At 47.3% G+C, this 23853-nt stretch overlaps 2 protein-coding genes across 5 annotated transcripts in view; both read left to right on the top strand.

Moving 5' to 3' along the window:
- Pkm (pyruvate kinase M1/2) overlaps window positions 1-853 on the top strand; it is a 30172-nt gene extending 29319 nt beyond the window's left edge. For all 3 annotated transcript variants that reach the window (XM_008836421.3, XM_008836420.2, XM_029565056.1), the window contains exon 11: window positions 137-853. In XM_008836421.3, coding sequence (XP_008834643.1) covers window positions 137-243 — 107 coding nt within the window. In that variant the 3' untranslated portion in view covers window positions 244-853. The remainder of the gene's footprint in view (window positions 1-136) is intronic.
- Window positions 854-1838: 985 nt separating this feature from the next.
- Gramd2a (GRAM domain containing 2A) overlaps window positions 1839-23853 on the top strand; it is a 39123-nt gene continuing 17108 nt past the window's right edge. For both annotated transcript variants that reach the window (XM_008836419.3, XM_029565054.1), the window contains exon 1: window positions 1839-1913. In XM_008836419.3, coding sequence (XP_008834641.1) covers window positions 1873-1913 — 41 coding nt within the window. In that variant the 5' untranslated portion in view covers window positions 1839-1872. The remainder of the gene's footprint in view (window positions 1914-23853) is intronic.

Below are 23853 nucleotides of genomic sequence, written 5' to 3'. Positions count from 1 at the left end.
CTCAACCAGCTTTTGTCTGAGCTAGAAGGCTAGCACCACCTTGTGGTAGGAGAAAGTAATGGTGAGTCTCTGGGGCATTTACCCAGGTGTGCACCTACCTGGCTTGGCTTGTACTCACCAATCTCTTTTCTTCTAGGCAAGGCCCGAGGCTTTTTCAAGAAGGGAGATGTTGTCATTGTGCTGACTGGGTGGCGCCCTGGCTCTGGCTTCACCAACACCATGCGTGTAGTGCCTGTGCCGTGATGGTCCACTGGAGCCCCTTTTCCAGCCCCTGTCCTATCCCCATCCCCCAACCCATCCATTAGGCCAGCATTGCTTGTAGTGCTCACTCTGGGCTGTAGTGTGGCACTGGTGGGCTGGGACACCAAGGAAAGTTAATGCCTCTGTGAAACATGACACAGAGTCCAGCTGACCATTGTGTGGCCCTGTCCAAGTCAGGGATGAGGAGGAATGCAGAATTGGAGGCCCTCTGAGGTTATCACAAGAGGGCAGCAAAGTCTCTGTGTACTTTGTTCCTGTATAAAGTGTTGTCCAGAAGACTCCCAGCCGTGGCCTAGCCAGCCGTGGCCTAGAGTCAGGAGACAGCAGCCAGCAAGGGTAAGGGGCCTAAGGCACAGGGCCAAGGTTCCAGTGTAGATTGCCTTTGGCCCTGGTCCATACCTGCTTCTCCAACAGCCTCAGCCTCCCCCATTCCTCCTTGTGCTCTGTGCTCTTCTTTTCCTGCACTCCGCTCAGCTGGTGATGCAGACAAACACTCCACCTGCCACCTTCCGTTTTCCAAACTACTGCAGCCATCTCCAGGCCTGTTGCTATAGAGCCTACCTGTGTGTCAATAAACAACAGCTGAAGCACCTGTTTCCTCTCTTTAATGCTAGGGAGAGTCATTGAACCCTGCCCTCTTCTGAGCAGGTGAAAATGGCAACGGTTTGTCCCCTGCACTGGGTCCTGTGGGCCATCTGCAGTTGTGTTCACCTGCTGGAGAAGCTGCAGCTGAGTACCTTGGGTGTGTTAAGGTCCCATTTACCATACTGAGGAGGTGGGCCGTGTGTCAGGAAGCTCACACTGTTCTATTTCGAGACAAAAATAGGGGCCTGGGGCAAAAGTCCATCAATTCTGATGGGCAGACTCAGGGCTTGCTGTTATGCCTACTCCTGGCGTATGAGGCCCATTGAGGGCGCTGTAGGATTGAGTCCCTGCTTAGCACCTGAGAAAATTCTGCTCTCAGGCCCCAGAACAGTTCTACAATGGCCCTTATGTTCGCTGATGCCTACCTTCCATGATACAGCAAGATCAGGGTGGGAATGGGGCTAAATCTTACCCATCTCCTGGGACCTTTCCCAAGAACCATGTGAACCCTGTGAAATTTGGAAATAAGACTTTGGGGCTCATTTACACTGCCTGGTACAGCCCAGTTCATTGTCAGAGCCCCACCAGTCACTGTTCCAATGCTTACTCCTCACATGCTCAGAAAGCTGTTTGCTTAGGAAGACTGCAAAAGGAATTGTGTCCTGTGTTCCATTATCTGGTTTCAAATTCTGATGTTCTAGTTAAAGCACCTGAAGCTCATATTAGGGAGAGGAGGGCTTGGGAACTAGAGTAAGACAGGAACGGAAGAGCCAGGAGGGGGCAGATCGTCGGATGTAGGGGGACAGGTGCAGACCCAGGCCCTAGTTTACTGGACCTGCTGGCAGCTTGCCGTCCCATCAGGGTGGTCTAGGGCGGAGGTTTGGGGGAATAGGCTTGACCAATAGGCTGGGTCGATCCCGCTCAGGTGGCCAATGGGTGAGCGGGGACGGGCTCTTTCCGTGGGTGGGCGGGGTCCGCCGGGCGCTCGGTGCAGCGCCGGGCCGCGGGCTCGGAGAGGGCGCTGCGATGACCGCTTTGAGCAGGAGCGAGAGCGCCGTGGCGGGCAGGTAAGGGCGGCGGCCCGGAGGATCCTGGGCTCCGGGTCCGGGAGGCTGCAGCTGCGAGGGCCGGCGGCTGCGGCGCGGGCCCGGGCGGCAGTGCGAGGTTCCGGGGCGCTTCCCCGCCAGAGTGCGGGCTTGGGTCCAGAGCTGCGCCGCGGGGATCCCGTTCCTCGGTGGGGCTGAGATGTGCCCGCTTGGACAGGACGCGTCTGAGGGTCGGTCTCCGCGGCTTCGGGGCAGTGGAAGGCAGGCTCCTGGGCTCGCCTCGCGTGGCCCGCCACCGCCCCTCCGCCACCATCGTGCTCCATTCATCAGTGCACGCTTGCATTCATTCATTCCCCGCCATACCGACCCCATATTCTCCACCTCAAGACCGGCGCTTCCCTGCGGGCCTTTAGAGGCAAGCTCAGCCCTTCTCTCCCATCAGGATCTAGCCGCGGCGCGCCACTGCCCGGGAGGCAGCGCGGAGCTGTCCCAGCACGACTCAGCCGCACCCCGTGCGCCGAGCCCGGGCGGGCTGGGGCGGGTCGCCAAGCCTGGAGATCTGCTCTAAAGTCGACCTGGGAGGAAAGAAAAGTTCTTACACCTGGGGAAGAGTAACGGGGACAGGGAAAGACACAGTTGACTTAATAGATGACATCAAGAATGGTAGCTTGCTTGCCTAACGTCGACGGGGCCCTGGATTCGATCCCCAGCACCTCATAAACCAGGCGTGGTGGTGCTTTGCCTGTAATCTCAGCCGCGGGTGAGTGGAGATTTAAGGTCATCCTGGATTACATAGTGAATTCAAGTCTAGCCTGGGCCATATGAGACAGAGCCAGGAGGGAGGAGGAAATTTCGGCTCTTGAAGTCTTGGGGTCCTGAGGATGAGATTATTTGAGCAAGATGGAGACCTACTCCCGTCCCAGTCCTAATCCTGTACAGTTTAAGCTCCACCTGGCCAGCCAGTATGAAGCTAGGTAGGACAAATGTTTGTTCACAAACCAGATTGGATACATAGGGGTGTGGATTTACTCCCCCTTGTCCTTTCTAAGGGTTTGAGGAAGTGGGGAGTCTAGATAGCTCTTTTCTACCCTTGTCCTTGCCTGCTCCCTCAATAAATATGATGGTGCAAATGTGCCCATCCTTGCAGAGGTCAGGGTGCTCTGACCACCTGGGATGTCCACTCCCACCCCTCTCTAGTTTGCAATGAACTTTGCTCTTTTCAGAGTAAAGTCAAAGCCTTGCCGGGAGAGGTGGGTAGAGGTTATCTCTCACCCTTTCCATCCACAGTCTTCTAAGGCCAGCTGGAGTCCAGCAGTCAGTCTGCTGGCACTCTTAGAGTCAAGGTTATAGTTTAGTAGGTATTAAGGGTGGCCTCAAGTGGATTATCTCTGGGGCAAATGGGCAGGTCCGTTAGAGGGCAGAGCTGCCAGACTGCTGCTGAGCATTTGGGAGAGTTTCTGCCAGGGCCAAATGGAAGTTTTTCTCAGCTTAGAGGATTTTCTAAATAGCCTAGAGAAGGCAGCCTGAGCCCTATCCAGATCTTGATATTGACTGCGTCCTTTCATATTTCTGGGCTCAGGTGGGTTCTCAAAGCTTTAGTACCTACTAGAAAGCTCTGTATCCTTATCTACATCCTGAGGATGCCCCACTAGGGTCAAGGGTGGCAGTATGCCAGATGGCTTCTACCTGCTGGCCTCCAAGAAGCTCTTCTGTGACCTGCTACTGCCTACTTGGGTGGCTCCACCCAGCCCTTAAGCTGGCTAAGCCGTTGCTTTGGCCGTTGAATGACACATTCTCTATTTATAAGACTGGCATGAAGATTTTCACTCTGGGTCAGAAAAACATTTGTTCTAAGCCTCACACTCTTCCTATTTTGTTGTAACATGGGGTCAAATCACTTCCCTCTGGGTATGGCCACTGTAAAGGCAGAAGATGGGACTTCAGCTCCCTGGTGACTTCCTCCAAGCAGTCAGTCCATGATTCCTCCTCTGTTTCTGAAGGTGTCTTGTTTCTTTCCATTTTTTTTCCTTTGCCATGACTTGCCCTTCCTGGAAGCCCATGATGTCGAGAAGGGTGTGGCGTTTCACTTCTGTGTCTAGTGGTTGAGCACTTCCCTCACAGTCTTTTCATGAGACCAGCTGGAGTCCAGTAGTCTATCTGCAGACACTCTTAGGACACCTTCCCTGAGGAGGGGAAAGCAGTTCCTGATAATTCTGCAGCCACATCTGATGTAGGTATAAGCCTGGCATGAGATCAGTCTTGGCCACTATGCCTCTTCACCTGGGCTGCAGGGCACCACTTTTTTTTTATCACTTGTTATCGCTAACCTTTAAGCTAGGATCCACTCCCTACCTGTTTACTAATGTAGGGGAGGCAGGGACTGAGGGTAGATACCCCTAGAATGAGCTTCCTGAGGGCTGGGGAGATGGCTTAGTGGATATGAGCATCTGAGCTTGGTTCTCCAAGCACTCACATAAAAAGCTGGGTATGGCCACTAGTGCCTGTAACTCCAGCACTGGGGAGGGTAGAGACAGGAGGATCGCTGGGGCTTGCGGAATGCCAGCCTAGCTCCAGGTTCAGGGGGAGACTGTCTGAAGCTCATACAGTGGGGAGTGATACAGTTGAACACAGGACTTTCTCCTTTGGCCTCTGCACATGTGCACAGGTGCCCACATTCTCTCTCTCTCTCTCTCTCTCTCTCTCTCTCTCTCTCTCTCTCTCTCTCTCTCCTCTCACACACACACACACACACACACAAAAAAAAAAAAAACACCTCCAATTGTGGAGAAATGAAAGAATACACCCAGGATCTACGAGTCTATGAATTAAGTACTGTGAACATTTTATGGTCATGGACACAAAGGACAGGTCCATGATCCCCAGGACCTGGCTATAAAACAGGAGTTCTGGAACTGGTCCTTAGCAAGCAGGACTTAGGCTACCGTTTGGGAGAGACTGTCTCACCTGGGAGGGTCAGCATCCCTGAGTTGAGTGATGGAGGGTATCTGAGAAGAGATGCTGGAATGGTCCCCAGCTGCAGTGCTCTGGAGGACACTGGATCTGAGGGTAGAAAAGGAAGACTAAGAAGTTAGGGTCCAGCTGTGCTTAGGAGGGGAAAGCTATTTGGGGGGAGAGGAACACAGAGGAAAAAGAAGCTGGTCAGAAAGGGGCTATATAGCCTGAAACCCTTGGGGTGGGGGTGGAGTGGAGGCTGGTGGATGAAAGATGGTGGTGGGCCTTGAAAATGTGCATGTCAGCAGCGGGCAGCCCGGCCAACACTCAGAGCTGCCAGGCAGGGAGGCATTTTCAGGGCCAGTGGAGAGAGGGCCAAAGAGCTGGGTTGAGTTGTAAATCTTTGGCAGGACCAACTCCCACCCCAAGAACCCATCTCCTTCCACCACTCTCGGGGGACCCTGCATCTAGGGGTTCCTCCATCATTCTTCCTCACCCCCTCACCATCTCCCCAGGAACGTCCTTCATCTGGCCCCGGGGGTTCATGTCACCCCATGGAGCTCGGGCTCCGTGCCACTGTACACTTCGGAGAATCATTAGCAGAAGTCATTAGCTAGAATACAGCCTCCCCCATAAATCTCCCCTGCACCTGGATCGTTTGTCCGCGCCTAATTTCCATCTCCCGAACTTTATGATTTGTTCCTCATTTGATGAGCGTTTCTCCCATCAATTGTGCCGTAAGTGCTCGCAGGAAAGGACCCCCCACGCTGACCCCATCTCCAACAGACGGGATGAGCTTCTCGCCCTGCTTGCTGGGTGTGGGGGGGCCCTCCACAGGCCCCTCCTTGGCTCGTCCCTCAAAGGGCAGCTTAAAGACGCTGTGTTTGCAGACTCCTTGGGGATGGGAGGAAGAGCTGGGTCCAGTGGTTCAGGATGCTGGGAGAGGGAAGGTGGGAAGAGCCTGTGGCTGGGTAGGTAACTTGGGTTTTATGTCTCTTCATCAACTCACTGTGTGACCCCAAACTCTCTCTCTCTCTCCTATCACACACACACACACACACACAAAAAAAAAAATGAGCTTGTGTGATTAAGAAGTAACACTTTCCCAAAGGTATACCTGCCTGCTGTGGCACAGCATTGTTCTTAAGCATATAACCATCAAAGGGGCAAACTGACTGTCGCCCTTCTCCTCTTCCCACATTTACACATTTTCATTAGTTGAGAAATACTTGGTCAGAATTTAGAACTAGGTTTTTTTTTTTTTTAATGTGTATGAATGTTTTGCCTGTATGTGTATGTAAGTATACCACATGTGTGCAGGGCCTGCAGAAGCTAGAAGAGAGCTTCATATCCCCTGGCACCGGAGTTACAGATGGTTGTTAGCTGCCATGCTAGGAATCAAACCCAGGTCATCTGTAAGAACAGCAAATGGTCTTAACCACTGAGCCATCTCTCCAGCTCTAGAACTAGTTTTAATAACCTGTAGCAACTGAGTCAGCCCTTAAATTCTTATCCTAAATTAATGTTTCCTCAGTGATGTTTAAAATTACAGTGTCAGACTGGAGAGATGGCTCAGTGGTTAAGAGCACTGGCTACTCTTGCAGAGGACCCAGGTTTGACTCCTAGTGTCCATGTGGTGTCTAACAATCATCTGTAAGTCCAGCTCCAATGAATACAACACCCTCTTCTGACCCCTGTGGGCATTGCACGACATGGGAGCATCTACCTACCTGTAAGCAACATACTCACACACATTCAATAAATAAATAAAATTCCAGGGCCGGAGAGATGGAGCCTACCTGTAAGCAACATACTCACACACATTCAATAAATAAATAAAATTCCGGGGCCGGAGAGATGGCTCAGTGGTTAAGAACACTGGTTGTTCTTGCAGAAGACCCAGGTTCAAATCCCAGCACCCACATGGCAGCTAACAATTGTCCATAACTCCAGTCCCAGGGGATCTGACAGCCTCTTCTGACCACCATGAGCATTGCACAACACAGGTGTACTTACCTACATGCAGGCAATACACGCATACATATAAAACAAAAATAATAAATTTTTTTTAAAAAGCTAAAAAAAATATGGTTCGATTCCCAGCACCCACATGGTGGCTATGAACCGTCCTTAACTCCAGTTCCAAGGGAATCCAAAGCCCTCTTCTGACCTCCGCAGCATTGCACGACACAGGTGCACTCACATACATGCAGGCAGTACACTCATATACATAAAATAAAAATAATAAATAAAATATTTTGAAAGGGCCGGGTGTGGTGGCGCACGCCTTTAATCCCAGCACTAGGGAAGCAGAGGCAGGCGGATCTCTGTGAGTTCAAGGCCAGCCTGGTCTACATAGTGAGTTCCAGGACAGCTGGGGCTACAGGGAGACCCTGTCTCAAAAAGACCAATATATATATATTTAAAAAAAAACAAGTTAAAAAAATAAAATTACAGTGTTGATTCTTTAAGCAGACATTAGGTTTTGGGTGGCTGTATGTATCACCATCTATCTATCTATCTATCTATCTATCTATCTATCTATCTATCTATCTATCTATCTCAGTCTACTTACAGTACTGGGGATTGAATCCAGGACTAGGTAAATGCTTTCCAGTGAGCTACATTCTCAACTCCTTAAATTTTTTATTTCATTTCATTATTTATTATTGCTTTTTCAGGCACAGTCTCATGTAACCCAAGCTAGCCTTTATGCTTGCTGTATAGCTGGGGATGACCTTAAACTCTTAATTAATTAATTAATTAATTAGCTTGTCATATGTGCCATGGTATAGATGTGAAAATCAAAGGACAACTTATTTTGTGTGTGTGAACCCTGCCATCCCTCAAAGGACAACTTTGGGGAGTCAATTCTCTCCTTCCACCTGAGTTCTGGGATTGAACTCAGGTGGGCAGGCTTTGAGACCATCACTTTTACCAGCTGAGCCATCTAGCCAGCCTGACCTTGAACTCTTGATACTCCCACCTCTACCTCTCAAGTGCTGGGATTATGGGCTTGCTCCACATAGCTTCCCACCCTTTTACCTTTTTTTTTTTCTTTTTTTTTCTTTTTAAGACAGGGTCTCCCTGTAGCCCCAGCTGTACTGGAACTCACTATGTAGACCAGGATGGCCTTGAACTCACAGAGATCTGCCTACTTCTGTCCCCCCAAGTGCTGGGATTAAAGGTGTGCGCCACCACGCCCTGCTCCCTATTACATTTTTATGTGGAGATGGTTTTCCTAAATTGCCCAGGCCTTGAACTTACAATCCTCCTGGTTTAGCCTCCTGAGTACCTGGGATTACAGGCATGCACCATGATGCCCAACATGCAACTTTTTTTAAAGTAGAAATACAAAGCACTTCAAGAATCTGTTTTAGTCTTAGTGAATTGGTTTCCCTCTTATGTGCTGATACGGCACATCAAAGGTTTATCAAATAATTGCCAAAATCCTTCTGATATTTCCTTCTTTTCTCTAACCGAGGGTCAGAGGCAGCCTTGGTTTGTCTGGAAAAATGACTGTCTCTGATCATAAGAATGTTTCTTTCTCTCTGTTTCAACCTGTATCCCAATTAACGAAATTACTCAAAACTTGCCAGTGATCACTTGGGTCACACAAAACACCATTTAAATTCTTATTATTGGAGCCTTTTTGTTTTTGTTGGATGGTATTGGGGAATCTAACTCAGGACCTCACACATGCTAAGCATTTATTCTACCACTAAACTATGCCCCAGGCTCCTAGAATAACTTTTGAGCTTTGAAAGGCTACTCAGAAATAAATTATATTTTACAGTAATTCAGTGGCATTCAGAATTGATATTCATATAACACTTCCTTTGTTATCAAACAAATTGAAAAATGTTAATGTGTTTAATTTTTTAAATTTAAATTTAATTTTTGTTTTGTTTTGTCCTGTCCTGTCAGTATCTCCCTGTAGCCCCTGGCCTGGAACTCAATTATAAAGACCAGGCTGACCTTAATCTCAGAGCTCTGCCTAGCTCTGCCTCTTAAGTACTTGGATTAAAAGTGTGTGCTACCACGTCCAACTTAAATTTAATTATTGTGTGTGTGTGTGTGTGTGTAGGATGGGTGTGTTGGCATGTGTGGTGGAATCAGTTCTCTCCTCCCACCTTTATGTGTGTTTTGGGGATTGAACTCAGGTTGTTAGGCTCATGTGGGTAGTACCTTTACCAACTGAGCCATCATACTCCCCCCCCCCATTTATGGTTTTGTTATTGGTTTTTTTTTTTTTTTGAGACAGGGTCTCACTGTATAGTTCTGGCTGGCCTAGAACTTGCTATGTAGTGGAGGCTAGCCTGGAACACAGAGAGATCCACCTGCCTCAGCTTCCTGAAAGCTGGGATTAAAGGTATATGCCATCACACCAGGCACTGTGTTTTTTTTTTTAAGAAATGGTCTCACTCTGTAGTACAGGCTGGCATGCACTGGAATTGTAAATAAATACATAAAAAATAAAATAAAATGCTTCCCTGCCTCCTGGATTTCATATTAAGTGGGAGTTGGTTCTTAATTTCTAGCCAGGCCTAGGGGTTATTGTTAAACTCCAGGAAATTTAACATCTAGATCCATCCTTTGGATGTGAGTAGCCACTGGTGATTATGTCATCTAGACCCATTCTTTCATTAGAGATTGAAAAGAATTTGAATCTAATTCTAGCCACCTTTCTTCATATATTGGGTGGACTCTTTCCATACTAAGAACTGTCCTGCTTCAACTGTGTGGTTACTCTGAGGCACAGACAGTGTTAGGAAGGCAGAATCAATACTTGCCTCTCTCCTTATATTTATTAGTTTTCAAAATATAGGGATGGGTCCCTAGCAGTCACCGGAAGTGGATCCTTTTTGTGTTATGTCATCAATTTCAACATATTGGGTTTGTTTGAATCCATTGTAAACAGCCTTCTGATTGCTGCTCAGACTGCACCATGTTAAAGTTGGTCCCCTAGTCCTTGTGCTGTGACTCTAGTCTTGAATGCTGCCCTCGATTCTGGTAGGATTAGATGTTTTAGAAACTCATTTGTGCCTTTCCTGCTTTGAATTTGGAATCAGCCACCTCTCCAAGGATCCCTGGATCCTTTTGTGGGATATGGTACTTAGAGACCACAATTGCAGAGGAGTGTTTTGTTTTTTTTTTTTTAAACATAATCTGTTGGGGGGAGGGCTGTATTTTAAATCTATTTTGTTGCCAATAAAATTAAAGGAGTAGTTTCTGTTATTTGTGTATCATTGGCTATACTAAGACTCTAATAAAAATGAGATGCTCTTCTCCTCAAAACATACTTTTTTGTTCAGACTTTTATTCAGAAGCCCAGGAGTTCACACACCTACCCTGAAACCTGTGCCTAGACCTCAGAGGAACATGGATTCCATTAGACTTGTTAGATTGTCAACTGGGGTCTGTAAGATGGGAAGATACTTGGGAGAGCTGGGAATAACTAGTTGGGTCCATATAAACACAGGGAGTGGGAAGCCTAGAGAATTGTAAGACTGAGTGTATGTTTGTGGGAGTGGAGGGGTGGGTGGTATTGCAGGGCCTTAACTGTACTGATCAGACTAGGAATGGTTAAGTTTTATCAAAGAAAGGACAGGATCACAAAAAAGATTGTGCTGGGATCAGGGTTGCAATGACATGTCTAAGGGTGAACTCACATGTAGGCCAACATTTTGAAATTCTAGTATATCCAGTTCCATCTTTCTGTTCAACTACTTGAACATTTCTCTCTTTGTGGTACTGCAGATTTGACCCAGGGCCTCCTACACACTGGGCCAGCACTCTTATCACTCAACTATATCCCCAGCCGTAAATCTCTTTCTGTCAGAGTCTCTCTCTCCCTGTGCATGGGTGCTACATGCCCATGCAGAGGCCACAGGAAGACTTTAGTGTCTTCCTTTATCACTCTCTGCTTTATTACTTTGAGACAGGGTCTCTCATTGAACTTGAAGTTTGCTGCTTCAGCTAGACTGACTGGCCAGCAAGCTTCTGGCATCCTCATGTCTCCATCCCCCAACTCTAGGGTTATAGACACATGGCTGTAGATGGCTGCTAGATATTCAATCTTAGGTCCTCCAAGCACTTTTAACCACTGAGCCATCTCCCCAGCCCTGAACATTTATTTCTTTACACCAAATTCTCTGATATCGATAATACTGAAAATAGTTTTTGGTTTTTGGATTTTTGTCTTTTAAGAATCATTCCCAGATAGGTCGTCAATGTAATACAATAAAAATAGGCCAAGCTTTCAGAAAGGCCTGGGTCTGAGACACTCCATAAGTTCTCACTGAGTTGTTCACCTCTAAGTTTCCCATTCTCTATCTATAAGGCAGATTCACACTTGGCCTCTGTCAGACACCCCCAGGCTATGCATCATCCTCATACATAGTAGGTGCTCACCCAAAGGTATTTTCTCCAAAGTACCTTCAGCTTGGAGAATGTCTGTGATAATTCAGCCCTATCTCTAAGAGAGTCCTCTGTATTCCCTTTTATAGTGTAAAGTTCATTTTATTTTAATTAATTTTCGTAGTGCTAGGGATAAACTCTAAGACCATCCATATGCTAGGTAAATACTCTACCACTGAGTTATATCCCCATGTCAAAGTTTTTCTTTTCTTTCATACATGTGTGGGGGTGAGTGTGTGTGTGTGTGCGTGCACAGGTACTTGTGAAGGCCAGAAACATCAGATTCTCCTGGAGCTGGAGTTACTTGCAGCTATAAGCTGGCTGGTGTAGGTGATAGGAACTGAACCTGGGTCCTCTGCAAGAGCAGTGCACACTCTTAACTGCTGAACCATCTCTCCAGCTCCAAAGTTAATTTTTAAAAGTTTTGCTCATTTTTTCTATTAGGTTGCTTTCTTTCTCCTTATATATACAATGTGTTCACTGTATATTTAAAAAGGTCAGGGCTGGAGAGATGAACACTAACTGCTCTTGCAGGGGACCCAGGTTCAATTCCCATCACCCACATGGCTGCTAACAACTGTCTGTAACTCCAGTTGCAGGGGATCTGATGCCCTCTTCTGACCTCTACAGGTACTTATACACGTGCAGGCAATACACTCATACACAAAATAAAAATAATAAATAAAAAATATTTTTTTAAAAAAATCAATCTTTTGTACAAATTCATTAAAAAAAATTTTTAGTAATTATTTTTATTTTATGTGTACGTGTATATTGCCTGCATGTAGGTAAATGTACCAGTGTCATGCAATGCCTGCAGAGGTCAGAAGAGGCTGTCGGATCCCCTGGGACTGGACTTCCTGGGTCCTCTGCAAGAACAACCAGTGTTCTCAACCGCTGAGCCATCTTTCATGCCCCTGTACACATTCTTTAAAAACAACTTTTTTGCTATGTAGCTCAGGTTGACTCAGCCTCCAGATTGCTGAGATTACAGGCATGTGCCACTACCCCCAGCATGGCAATTGAAATTTTGACTGACAAAAGTGTAAAATTGGGGTTAGAGAGATGACTCAGCAGTTTTAAGGGCACTGGCTGCTCTTGCAGAGGACCCAGGTTTGAGTCCCAGCAGCCATGGGGCAGTTAATAACCATTTGTAACTCCAGTTCCAGGGAATCCGGTACCCTTTTCTGGCCTCTGTGGGTATTGCTGGCACAGGTGTACTTATATACATGCAGACAAAACACTCATACACATACTAAAAATAGTTTTTAAAAGTGCCAATTTTCTATACAATTAAATCTTTTTTGTATTCTAGATTTTATATGTTAAACCAGTGGCATGAAGGACTCTAGCCTTCCTGTGCTCTGGGCTTAGAATCACACGTTATTGGTCTTTAGGCTTAGTAGCTGCCGACCAGTTGTGCTCTTTCATATACAGGGGGGGTCCTTTTTTTGTCTTTTTGAGACAGGGTCTTCCTGTAGCTCCAGCTGTCCTGGAACTCACTGTGTTTCTTGTCATGTCCGGTAAGAAACAATATTTTTAAAATATTTTATTTGGGGGGCTGGAGCTATAGCACAGCAGTTAAGAACACTGACTGGGGCTGGGCATGGTGGCGCATGCCTTCAATCCCAGCACTTGGGAGGCAGAGGCAGGCCGATCTCTGTGAGTTCAAGGCCAGCCTGGTCTACACAGTGAGTTCCAGGACAGCTGGGGCTACAGGGAGACCCTGTCTCAAAAAGACCAAAAAAAACAAAAAACAAAAAACACTGACTGTTCTTGCAGAAGACCCAGGTTCGAATCCCAGCACTGACATGGCAGCTAACAACTGTCAGTAACTCCAGTTCCAGGAGATCCTGCAGTCTCTTCTGTCCTCTGTGGGCATTGCACGGCACAGGTTCACTTACCTACATGCAGGCAATAATACCCATAAAATAAAAATAATAAAATATTTTGAAAATTTTAAAATTTTATCCTAGTTCTTTGTAAATTTAGATTTGTAGGTATTTAGCTGGGCATGGTAAGGTATGTCTGTAATCCCAGCACTCAGCAGACTGAGGCAGGATTGACTTGAGTTCAAGGCAACTTGGCCTACAGTGTGAGACCCTGTCTCAAATAAAACTAAACAAAACAATCCAAAGCAAACAAAAGTTAGAAATATTCATTGTTTAATATAGCTGGAATATATTTTTGTGAATGATGCAAGGTAGCCATTGCCCCAAGGACGTTTATTAGACAATCTGCTTTTCCTTTACTCAAAATACTTTCTTTACATACAATTTTTTTTATACCCCTAGATCATTTTCTGGGCTCTCTCTGTTTCCTTGATCTATTAATCTTTTGGGTGAAGCACACATAGTTTCTTTTCAAAATTTTCTTAACTGTTCTCACGTGTATAGACTTCCAGATAAAATGTAGGGTCATCTAGAGTCAACTTACCAAGTATTCACCTCTCTCTCTCTCTCTCTCTCTCTCTCTCTCTCTCTCTCACTCACATTCCATCTATTTGAATGTTCTCTATTTTTTTCTTGCTTTTTTTTAAAAATAAAAAAAGAAAACAGACAGGGTTCAATAGCCTTGAACTTGCTATGTGGCTGAGGCTGATGTTGAACTTCTGTTCCTCCTGCCTCTACTTCCCAAGTGTATTCAAGTCTTTTATGTCATTTGGAGGTGTTTATGGTTTTCTCTTCAGAGATTTTCTACAAGTAATATAATCATTCTCCCAAATATATATTAAAACTGCATTGCAGATCTACATGGAAACTATTGATCTTCTTTTCTTCTTTAGACAAGATCTTGTAATATAGCCTAGGCTAGCCTCAACTCCTCCTGCCTCAGTGTCATGAGTGCTGTGATTCCAGCATGAGCTACCATTATAGAATTATAGAATTTTTTGTTTGTTTGTTTTGGTCTTTTTGAGACAAGGTCTACCTGTAGCCCCAGCTGGCCTGGATCTCACTATGTAAATCAGGCTGGCCTTGAACTCACAGAGATCTGCTAGCCTCTGCCTCCCAAGTGCTGGGATTAAAGGTGTGCACCACCTTTTGTGTTGATTTTGGATCTCATTATGTAGACCAGGCTGGCCTTGAACTCACAGAGATCCACCAGCCTATGCCTCCCAAGTGCTGGGGTTAAAGGTGTGCACCACCCTTTGTGTTAATTTTGAAAAAAATCTTGGTAACAAACACTTGGAGCTGGGGATGAAGTTGGGTGGGGTGGTAGAGCCCTTGCCTTGTATATCTGAGGCCCTGGCTTCCATTCCCAGAGTGCTGGAGGCATCTCAGGTGTTAGTTATGTGTCTGTCTCCACCACAGTTGTAAAATTACAGGAATCATTCAATGGTTTATCAAGTGATTGTGTGTGCCTAGGTATTATACTTTCTGTGTAAGAGAAAGAGGGGTGTCTGTCTCAGTTGCTTTCCACCTTTCATTTTATGTGTATGCCTGCATGTATGTAAGTACACCCAAGTCGTGCAATGCCCCCAGAGGTCAGAAGAGGGTGTCAGATCCCCTGCAACTGGAGTTATAGACAATTACTAGCTGCCATGTGGATGCTGGGAACCAAACCCGGGTCCTCTGCAAGGGCAGCCAGTGCTCTCCAGCCCCCTCCACAGTGTCTCACTGTTCCTGGAGCTCACCCATTCAATTAGGCTTGTAGGTTAACTAAGGCCCCCAAATCCTCCTGTCTCTGCCTCCCCAGCTCTGAGATTACGGCTTGTAGCACAGCCACTGCCAGCTTTTATGTGGGTGCTAGAGATCGAACATGGCTTCTCATTCTTGTGCAGCAAGCCCTTTTGCCAATTTACCACCTCCCCAGCACCGCAAGTAGTTTCTTTTAACACCATCACATAATAGTTGTCTTTTAAATATATAAACCTTTATGTATTTATGTAGTAATGGGTACAACCGACGCATGTTGAATTAATAATGGCGTCAGATCCCAGGATTAGAGGCCCCAGGTCTGGTAAGCCCCTCAAGACTGGATCATTGGTCAGGAATCTGAACCAGCTGCGGAGCAACAGCCTAGGGAGCCACGTTTCCGAGAGCCTGCAGCAGGGTATGGAGCCCAGCCCTGCCAGGGGCATGTACAGTCCCTGCCAGTTTGCTTTGGTACTGGGCAATGCTCCCGGAGTCAGGGGCGCGGGCTCAGCATCCGCCGAAACCCAGAAACCTGGAGGGGGGGCTGCCCCTGCCCTTGCGTCAGGTCTCCCCATATGTAAAAGCTTTGAGCGGATTCGCCAGTTTGTAGAGGGCTGGGCCGTGCCACACAGATTAGTGTTGCTGCAGGCGCCTCCTTGGGAACCACTAAGTGTGGTGCTGGAATTCTGGGTGTGGCTGCCCTCTTTGACTCTTCCCAACCCTTTCCAAGGCAGGCGCAGAAAATAGACTTGTGGTTGATGAGTCCTTGGAATGGAGGGATGGCAGGTGAAGGTGGTGGAGGTGGGAGGGCGCAGTGAGGCCCTGGGCAAGGGTAGCACCCCCTTTTCAAGGACTGCACACAGTCACCTCTGGGAGCCAAGAGAGAAGGGCACAGGCCTGCCTATTTCCAGCCACCGGCCTGCTTTTTCTAGGAGGGAGGAGAGGCAGGCAGCATCCGAGGCTGGTGTGATGCTGGGATGGCTTGTGGTCAGCTCACTTGTGGTCAGAGGCTCACTGAGACGCTGTGGCTAGCCTGGGAGGAAGAAAGCAGGAGGCTGGCCCACCAAAGCACTAAAGTGTCCTTGCCTAAGGTCACCATCCACGTGGCCAAATTCAAGGACTGCCCTTCACTCTGGCTGTTCCTTGGCCTCAGCACTATTTGCCTGGCTGTTTGTAGAGTGCTCTTAGGAAATGCTTCTTTGCTTCCATGGCAACCTAGACACCTGGATTTGTTTCTATTTCTTAGGCCACTCTCTCCTTACCTAACCCTGGAGTTCTTCTACCCTTCCCTCTGCTTCCCCCTCTGCCTACCTCCTTATTTTCACTGAAATATAATGCATGTATCATAAAATTATTGGTTTTTTTTTTTCCTTCCAGTGCTGGGGATCAAACCCAGGGCCTTACACATGCTCTGTGCCTCCCCTACCACTGAGCTAGACAACCAGCCTATCACCTGTCTGGTTCACTGATGGTTGCATAGCTTTGTGAATATTACAAACAAGATCACTAATTCCAGAACATTTTACCCCCTTCCCTTCACACCCCAGTAACTATCAGTCTACTTTCTGTCTATATAGATTTGCCAGTTTTGAATATTTTGTACACATGTAATGATAGAATAAGTGGTCTTTTGTTATTGACTTCCTTCACTTAACAAGATTCATTCATGGAGGCTGGAGAGATGGCTTAGCAGTTAAGGGCACTTACTGCTCTTCCAGAGGACCAGAATTCAGTCCTCTACACCCAAGTCCAGAGGCACACAACTAACTGCCTGTAACTCCAAGGAATCTGATGCCTTCTTCTGGCCTCCATGGGCACTACACTCACAACCCCAACACATATATACTTTTTAAAAGATTCATGTTGTAGCATGTATCAGTGTGTCTTTTTTTTATTTCAATGGCTGAATATAAATATTTTGTTCATCCATTCAACAGATGATGGTGTTTGGGCTGTTTCCACCTTTGGGCTATTTGGAATAATGCTGATGTGAGTGTTCTTATATTTTGTGTGGCCTTGCATTTTTAATTCTCTTAGGTATGTGCCTCATGGTGGAATTGCTAGGTCATGTAGTAACTTCAACAATTTGAGGAACCACCAAGCCATTTTCCAAAGCACCTGCCTCATTTCCCATTCCTACCAGAAGTAGGTTCCAGTTCCATTACTGCTACAACTTTAACCTGCTATTGATAACAGTCTCCCAGTGGGTGTGGGTATGCACTGTGGGTTTGATTATCTTTCCCTCATGACTAATAATATTGAGCCCCCCCTTTTAAAAAATTATATTTGCATATGTGTGTTTGTGTGTGTACATGTGTGCGTGGAGGAGTTCACACAGGTCAAAATTCAATTTTCTGGAGTTGTTTCTTTCCTTCTACTATATGGGTCCCAGGGATTCAACTTAAGTCATCAGGCTTGGTGGCAAGTGCCTCTACCCACTGAGCAAGCCTACTGGCCTTGAACATCTCTTTATGTGTTTATTGGTCAATAAATATCTTCTTTGGAGAATATTTATTCAAACATTTGCCATTTGTCTTTGAGTTGTAAGAGTTCTTTTACAATTAAAAAAATTAATTGTGGTGTAATAAATCCACATAGCATAAAATTTACCATCTTAACCATTTTAAGCCTTCAGTTTATTGCTGGGATATTCTGGTTCTTGAAAGATGGCTCAGCAGGTAAACGCACTTGCCACTAAGCCTGATGACCTGAGTTCAACCCCAGAACCAATGTCGTAGAAGGAGAGAACCAAGTCCCCGAAGTTTTTCTCTGACCTCATGCACATAGTGGCATATATGCACCCCCCCAAATAAATTAAAAATTAAATAAAAGTATTTATATAAAAACAACATTGCCACTAAATTTTCTTTGTTTTTAAGTAATTCCAAATCTTCCTCTCTAGTATTATCTTTTCCATGTATTTAACAGCCACGCACCTGACCACCCTGCAAACTAGCTGCTCCTTTAATTATTTATGTTTATTTTATGTTTATGAATGTTTTGACTGTATATATGTAAGTGCACCCATGTCGTGCAATGTCCATGGAGGCCAGAGGAGGGTGTTAGATCCCCTGGAACTAGAGTTATGAGTTCTCAGATGGTTCACTGAGCCATTTCTCCAGCCCCTATATTTCCTTTTACTTAAATCCCTTCACTGGGTCCCCATGCTGAGGTAATGACCACTACCTGCACTGGGGCCCACAGGGTCTACCACAGTCCAGCTCTGGCTACTTCTCTAGCTTCAGTGCTCACACCTCATCTTGCCAGTACCTCCAGTGCAGGTGATTTGCTGTGTTCTCATGCATGTCTCATGCCTCTGGAGCCTTCTGACCTCAGCCCCTCCACAGCTACCACCTCCCTTCCCCATCTGGTTAGCACCCACCAGAGATCAGCTGCAGGGACTCTACTGCTTCAGGAGAGTCCTCCTTGCTCTTCATGGTTAAGCCAGGTCTCTCATAGAATTTCTGTTAAGACCCTGTGCTTTCCCTTCAGTGCACATATTATAGAGTTGTAATTATGTGCTGGTTTATGTAAATATTTGTCTCATGTCTGCCTCTCCCAGCAGGCACATTGTGGATAGTACCTTGCCTTCCTCCCCCTGGTACACACAGCACTTAGCCTAGAGCCGAGCGAATAGCAGGCATTCAGTTGGTATTTGTAGAAGGGAGGCAGAGAAGAGAGAGGCTGACAGTCCTCTGAGCACGTTGCTCCTGCCAGCCTCTCCCGAGACAGGAATCCTTCAGACCACAGAGGGCAGGTAGCCACTGCAGTTCACCTAGCTCCTGGCCTCTGCTTTTCCCTTCCTAGGCTGAGACTTTCTTGTCTCTCTGCAGGAGAACAACCGAGATCCAGAAAGCAAGAGTTGCTTACTCAAAGTGCCTCAGCAGTAAGCCATATAGTTCTAGGCCTGTCTTTCTGCCTTCAGCCTCCACCCCAGTCTCTCTGAAGACCCAAGAGCTCTGTGGTCCTGAGAAGTCTAGTGGGTCTACAAAGCCAGAGGGATTCTTGGGTGGACATCCTAAGGTGCTAGGGTAGACTGTGCTGGACAGTATCCATGGTGGTCAGAGCTGACTTGTTCTCAGAGAGTAGCTGCACCCCTGGCAGCAGTAGGGGCATCTGCGTGACTGAGGTTGTGTATGCACCCTCCCTGCAGAAGCCTGGCCACCAGGAACACAGGGGTGCCCTGTGTCTTACTGAATGCCAGTCTGTTTTTAGACCTGAATGACCAGATTTTTGTGTGGAAACAGCCAGGTCCCGAGAGGCCTGCCAAGAAAAAGTGGTCTGTCATCAGGCCCAGGGGGTCAGCTCAACAGACACTGCCCCAACCATAGGCACTGCTGGCAAGGCCAGCTGCTAGTCAGGCAGCCTGCAGAATCCACTGCTCACCCCGTGACGTGACCAGGCCTATATAGTAAAGCTTAGGTTTCCCCTGAGTGAAGCTCTCCATTTTCAGCCATTTGTCTCTGACAGTCTCCCTGGTGACTGCTGTCATTCTGCAGGCCCTTGAGCTCTGGACAGGACAGAGACAGCAATGGTTGGACTCCATCTTCCAGTGGAAAGAGAAGCAGAGAGGATGGCTGGCTTCTGAGCATGGCTGGGCCTGAGCTAGGCACCTGCCTCCTGTGTCACAGTTGGGAGCCCAACCCTGGTGCACCCTAGGTACTAGAATGCCTTCTGAAGGCTCCTGCTCACTTGTGTTTTAGGGCAAAGAAGAGATTCAAGCATGTAGGGCATATGTGGGGCTTTATGGGTGCACATGGGGCCCAGTCGTGCCCCCATCCCATTGTCACTTCCTCTGGTGGGGGCACTGTTCCTCTAGCTCAGCTCTCAGTGATAACTGGTAGGTACTGGGGAGATCAATGAGCAGGACTGTGGACACTCCCCACCTCACCCTGGACTTATACTATGAACTCTCTCCGATTGCCACAACAGCCCTGAAGGTCTGCACGGAAGTGAGAGTATTCTCTACTCTGCCATATTATAGAGGTACCAACTCTAAAGGAAGTGATGAGTTCCCCAGAGGGTCTAGGTACAAGCCAGAAGTGATCTTCAGTGTCCTGCTGTCACTCAGGGGCTTGTGTTATGCCTTGAGGGCCTGCTGCTTTTGAAGAAACTATACAGGGGTCCCTTCAGCTGGGAGTTTTTGTTTAGTCAGTAGATAATTATTGAACACTTACTACAAATGTGTAGCTGTGCAAGACTCTGGGATGAGGAATAAGTAAAACTCAGCCTAGAGACAGTTATATAAGCAGGCCACACAGCCCAGGAAGCGTCTCAGCAGACAGTGTGTGGGCAGGAAGGAGGCCACTGCTATGCCTGGACTCAAGTCCAGCTTCAGGGAGGAGGGAGACGAGGTGCTGGGGGATGAGGACAAGGGGACTCTGTCCTGGGCAGGAACAGACTGGCAGAGCAGGGTCCAATCTGAGCTGGGAGGGGCAGCTCCTTGGCACCCTAGTCCACAGCAGAGGCAGCTGTTGACTTCCATCTTCTGAGGAGATGGGCCTCTCTGGCAGGCTGAGAGCCCAGACCTGGGTGGGGAGGTCAAGAAATAGGAAAAAGAGTTTGGGGCCCATTAACTAGGGTTCAATCATCCAAGCAGCAAATGGCTTAGAGGACTAGATCTGGGCTATTAGAAGAGACCCAGGCAAATATCTTGTTGTCAAGGTAGGAAGACGGGGTCAACCTTGCTCGACTCTCCCAAAATCCATTGGTAGGAAGACATAAGGGTTTCTGAGATCTCTCAGGGAGAAGGAACTCAAAACGGGTCCTTGTCTAACCAGGATCCACTTCCCAGATGTCTGAGCCTGCCCACACCTACTCCTGACCCACTTGCTCTCCCAGTTTATTTGGTGTTTTGAGTAAGGAGATTAGGAAATGTCTGATCTAGGGAACGCTCATTCCCAGAAGGGCCCCTGTGTTGTCCTCTTGGCCCCAGAGACCTCCCCTTGGAGTCTTTCCAACCCTCTCTCCTGGGGTCTTTGGGGATGGTTGTGTACTCACCCTACAGGCTGAGAAAGCTACTGAAGGGGCAGAATCTCAGGGTCCTGGAGCCCCCTCTTATCCTCTTCCAAGTTACGTGCTGTGAACTGGAGGATGAATCAGTGCCTTTCTCCAGGTACTCAGAAGCAAGGGACTTTAGGGCTGGGCCTTCAGATGCCTCTCTTACAGAGCTAGAGCTGGACTGAGTCAGATGGCAGGCAGCATGAGCCATGAGCCAGATCTGTTCTCCATCTTCTCCCTTAGGCTACCCCAAGAAGTAACACAGCTCTCTGGGCTAACGAGGCTTGTCATGCCTCGAATGTCTGCCTCAGTCCTTTCCTCTTCTGGACCTCACAGCTCATGGTGGGGATAGCAATGTCCCAGACTGGGTTCAGGTACCTCCTTCGAATCCTAGTCCTGTATAGGGAGGCCACAGGACCCAGCTGCTTCCAGTTGGTAGGATTTCTTGCCCCATGCCTAAGTAGTATCACCTTTGTGCCATGATTTGTGGTCTTTGGGAAAACCAGGCCTGGAGGTTTCCTGTCTGACTGCAAGCGTCAGGCACTGGAAGCAGAATTGGAGGTTAGTGGACAGGCAAAGGGAGCAGACACCTGTGCTCTCTCCTAGACTGGAAGTCTGGTCTGCGGCTCCCTGTATCTGCACTCTGTTCCTTCTTGCTTAGCTCTAGGAGTATCCACAAATCTCCCCTCTGCCTGTTCACTCCAACTGCATCCCTCCCTGTCTTCTCCTATTTCCCAGTTTAAACTCATTAAAAAGGGAATCTGAAGGGCCAGTTCACCCTTCACTCTCAGGAGGCAACTGGCCAGCATGCAGCTGGCTCTGCTTGAGATTCTGCCTGTCGTGGTCAGAGTCCTTTGATTAGGCTCAGAGAAGGTCCACCACCCACCACAGCTCTCTTTCATCTCAAAGCTTCTCCAAGTAATAAAGGGAAACTGAGCACAATCTGAGTCTAGGTGGCCTCAGATCCCTCCCTGGGTGCAGACTGTGACTGTGGAGTTCCAGTTCCTCCCTAAGCCTTTTCCCAGAGCTGCTAAGTGGGAACAGCTGGATTGGTACCTGGCAAGGTGTCCCCACCCCCCACCTCACTAGTCCTCAATATGAGTTTTAGCTATGGTGTTTTCTCCCCTTTTCTAGTCAGTGGATGGGCTTAACCATTGTTCTAGATGCAGAATGTCAGCTTAGTATGATACTGAAACAGAAATAATAGAATTATTTTTGAACAAGAAAGAACTTCATGGGGCTGGAGAGATGGTTCAGTGGTTAAGAGCACTGACTGCTCTTGCAGAAGAGCTAGGTTTGGTTCCCAGCACCCACATGGCAGCTAACAACCATTCATAACTCCAATTCCAGGGGATCTGATACCTTCTTCTGGCATTGCATACATGTGGTACACTTACATACATGCAAGCAAGACACTAATACACATAAAATAAAAGTAAATAAAAATTTTTGAAAAGAAAGAGCTTTGCTTTTATCCTTATACTTCAGCATATTAGCGATGTACTCCGCCGTTCCATTCCACATACACAGTCCTGTTTGTCCTTGGGGGGGGTCTTGTCATCCCATTTCTGGGTTGTGTGTAGGGACAGTGGCTTTGAGAGAATACAGGAAGGTTCCCAGGAAGGATTCAAGTGTGGTTCTCAGCTGTTTGCTGCCACATAGGAAAGCTGTCCTGTCACTTCCTTGGCAGAAGACAGGAAATGGGCTTCACAGTCCCTTGTAATAGCAGGGTTGCCCTGTCAGGCCACAGCAAGCCTGAAACTCAGGATTGATAGAGCCCTAGGTTCTGAGTCCAGGCAGGCAGACAGGCCTTGGGAAGGAGGAAGCATGTTCCTCCCTGTGTGCCACAAAGAGAGGAGGGGTGGGTAGGTGACTTCTTAACTCTGGCTGTAGATTTCAACTCACCTTGGAGTATTTAAAAGCCAGCAGCTGCTGGGGGCTGGAGGGATGGCTTAGCGGTTTAAGAACACTGACTATTGTTGCAGAAGACCCAGATTTGAATCCCAGCACCCACATGGCAGTTAACAACTGTCTGAAACTCCAGTTCCAGGGAATCTGATGGCCTCTTCTGTCCTCCACAGGCATTGCACAACATGCGTGCTCTTGCATGTATGCAGGCAATATATACATACACATAAAATAAAAATAAAAAACTTTTAAAACATTTTTGAAAAAAATGTTCAAGGCTGAACATATGTCTGCCTTGTGACCCAGCAAATGCCAGTGCCAAGTGTTTACCTACAGGAGTGAATGCTTGTGTCCAGAAAGCTGGTACTAGAATTTTCATCGCTTACGTAATGGGTCAAACCTGGAAACTGCCCATGCCTGTCAACAATAAAAGGAAGAAAATAAATTATAGCATATCCATACCAAGGTTTTATAAATGCATGGACTGGGCATGTAGCTAAGTTGGCAGAGTGCTTGCTCAACATGTACAAGGTCCCGAGTTCAGTCCTCACCAGTGTATAAACTGAGCATGGTGGCTCATACCTATAATCCCAGCTCTTGGACTATGAGGCAGGAGGATCAAGGTCATCCTCTGCTACACAGCAAATTCCAGACCAGCCTGGACTGCACAAGACTCTGTCTCAAAAAACCAAAACGAATATACATACAACACTGGATGAGTCTTTCAATCTTTCAAATGTACTTTTGATTAGAATGGATGGTGTTTCCACTCATAGAAAAAGGAGCTAGGGGCAGTCTGCTGTGAGACATTAGGATGATGGTTCTTCAGATGGTGGGGGGCCAAACAAGAAGGAGCAAGAAGGGCTTCTGGGGCCTGGTCCCCAGGTGTGCTGGATAGCTTTAGTGTCAACTTGACACACTTGGGTTGAGGGAGCCTCAACTGGGGAATTGCCTCCATTGAACTGCCCTGTGGCCATGTCTGTGAGGCATCTTCTTGATTGCTGAGTGATGTGGGAGGGCCCAGCCCACTGTGGGTGGTACCACCC

This window comes from Nannospalax galili, unplaced genomic scaffold, assembly GCF_000622305.1.
Source record: "Nannospalax galili isolate Female #2095 unplaced genomic scaffold, S.galili_v1.0 scaffold54, whole genome shotgun sequence".
NCBI classification, from domain to species: domain Eukaryota; kingdom Metazoa; phylum Chordata; class Mammalia; order Rodentia; family Spalacidae; genus Nannospalax; species Nannospalax galili.
This window is presented reverse-complemented; position numbering and strand designations above follow the sequence as displayed.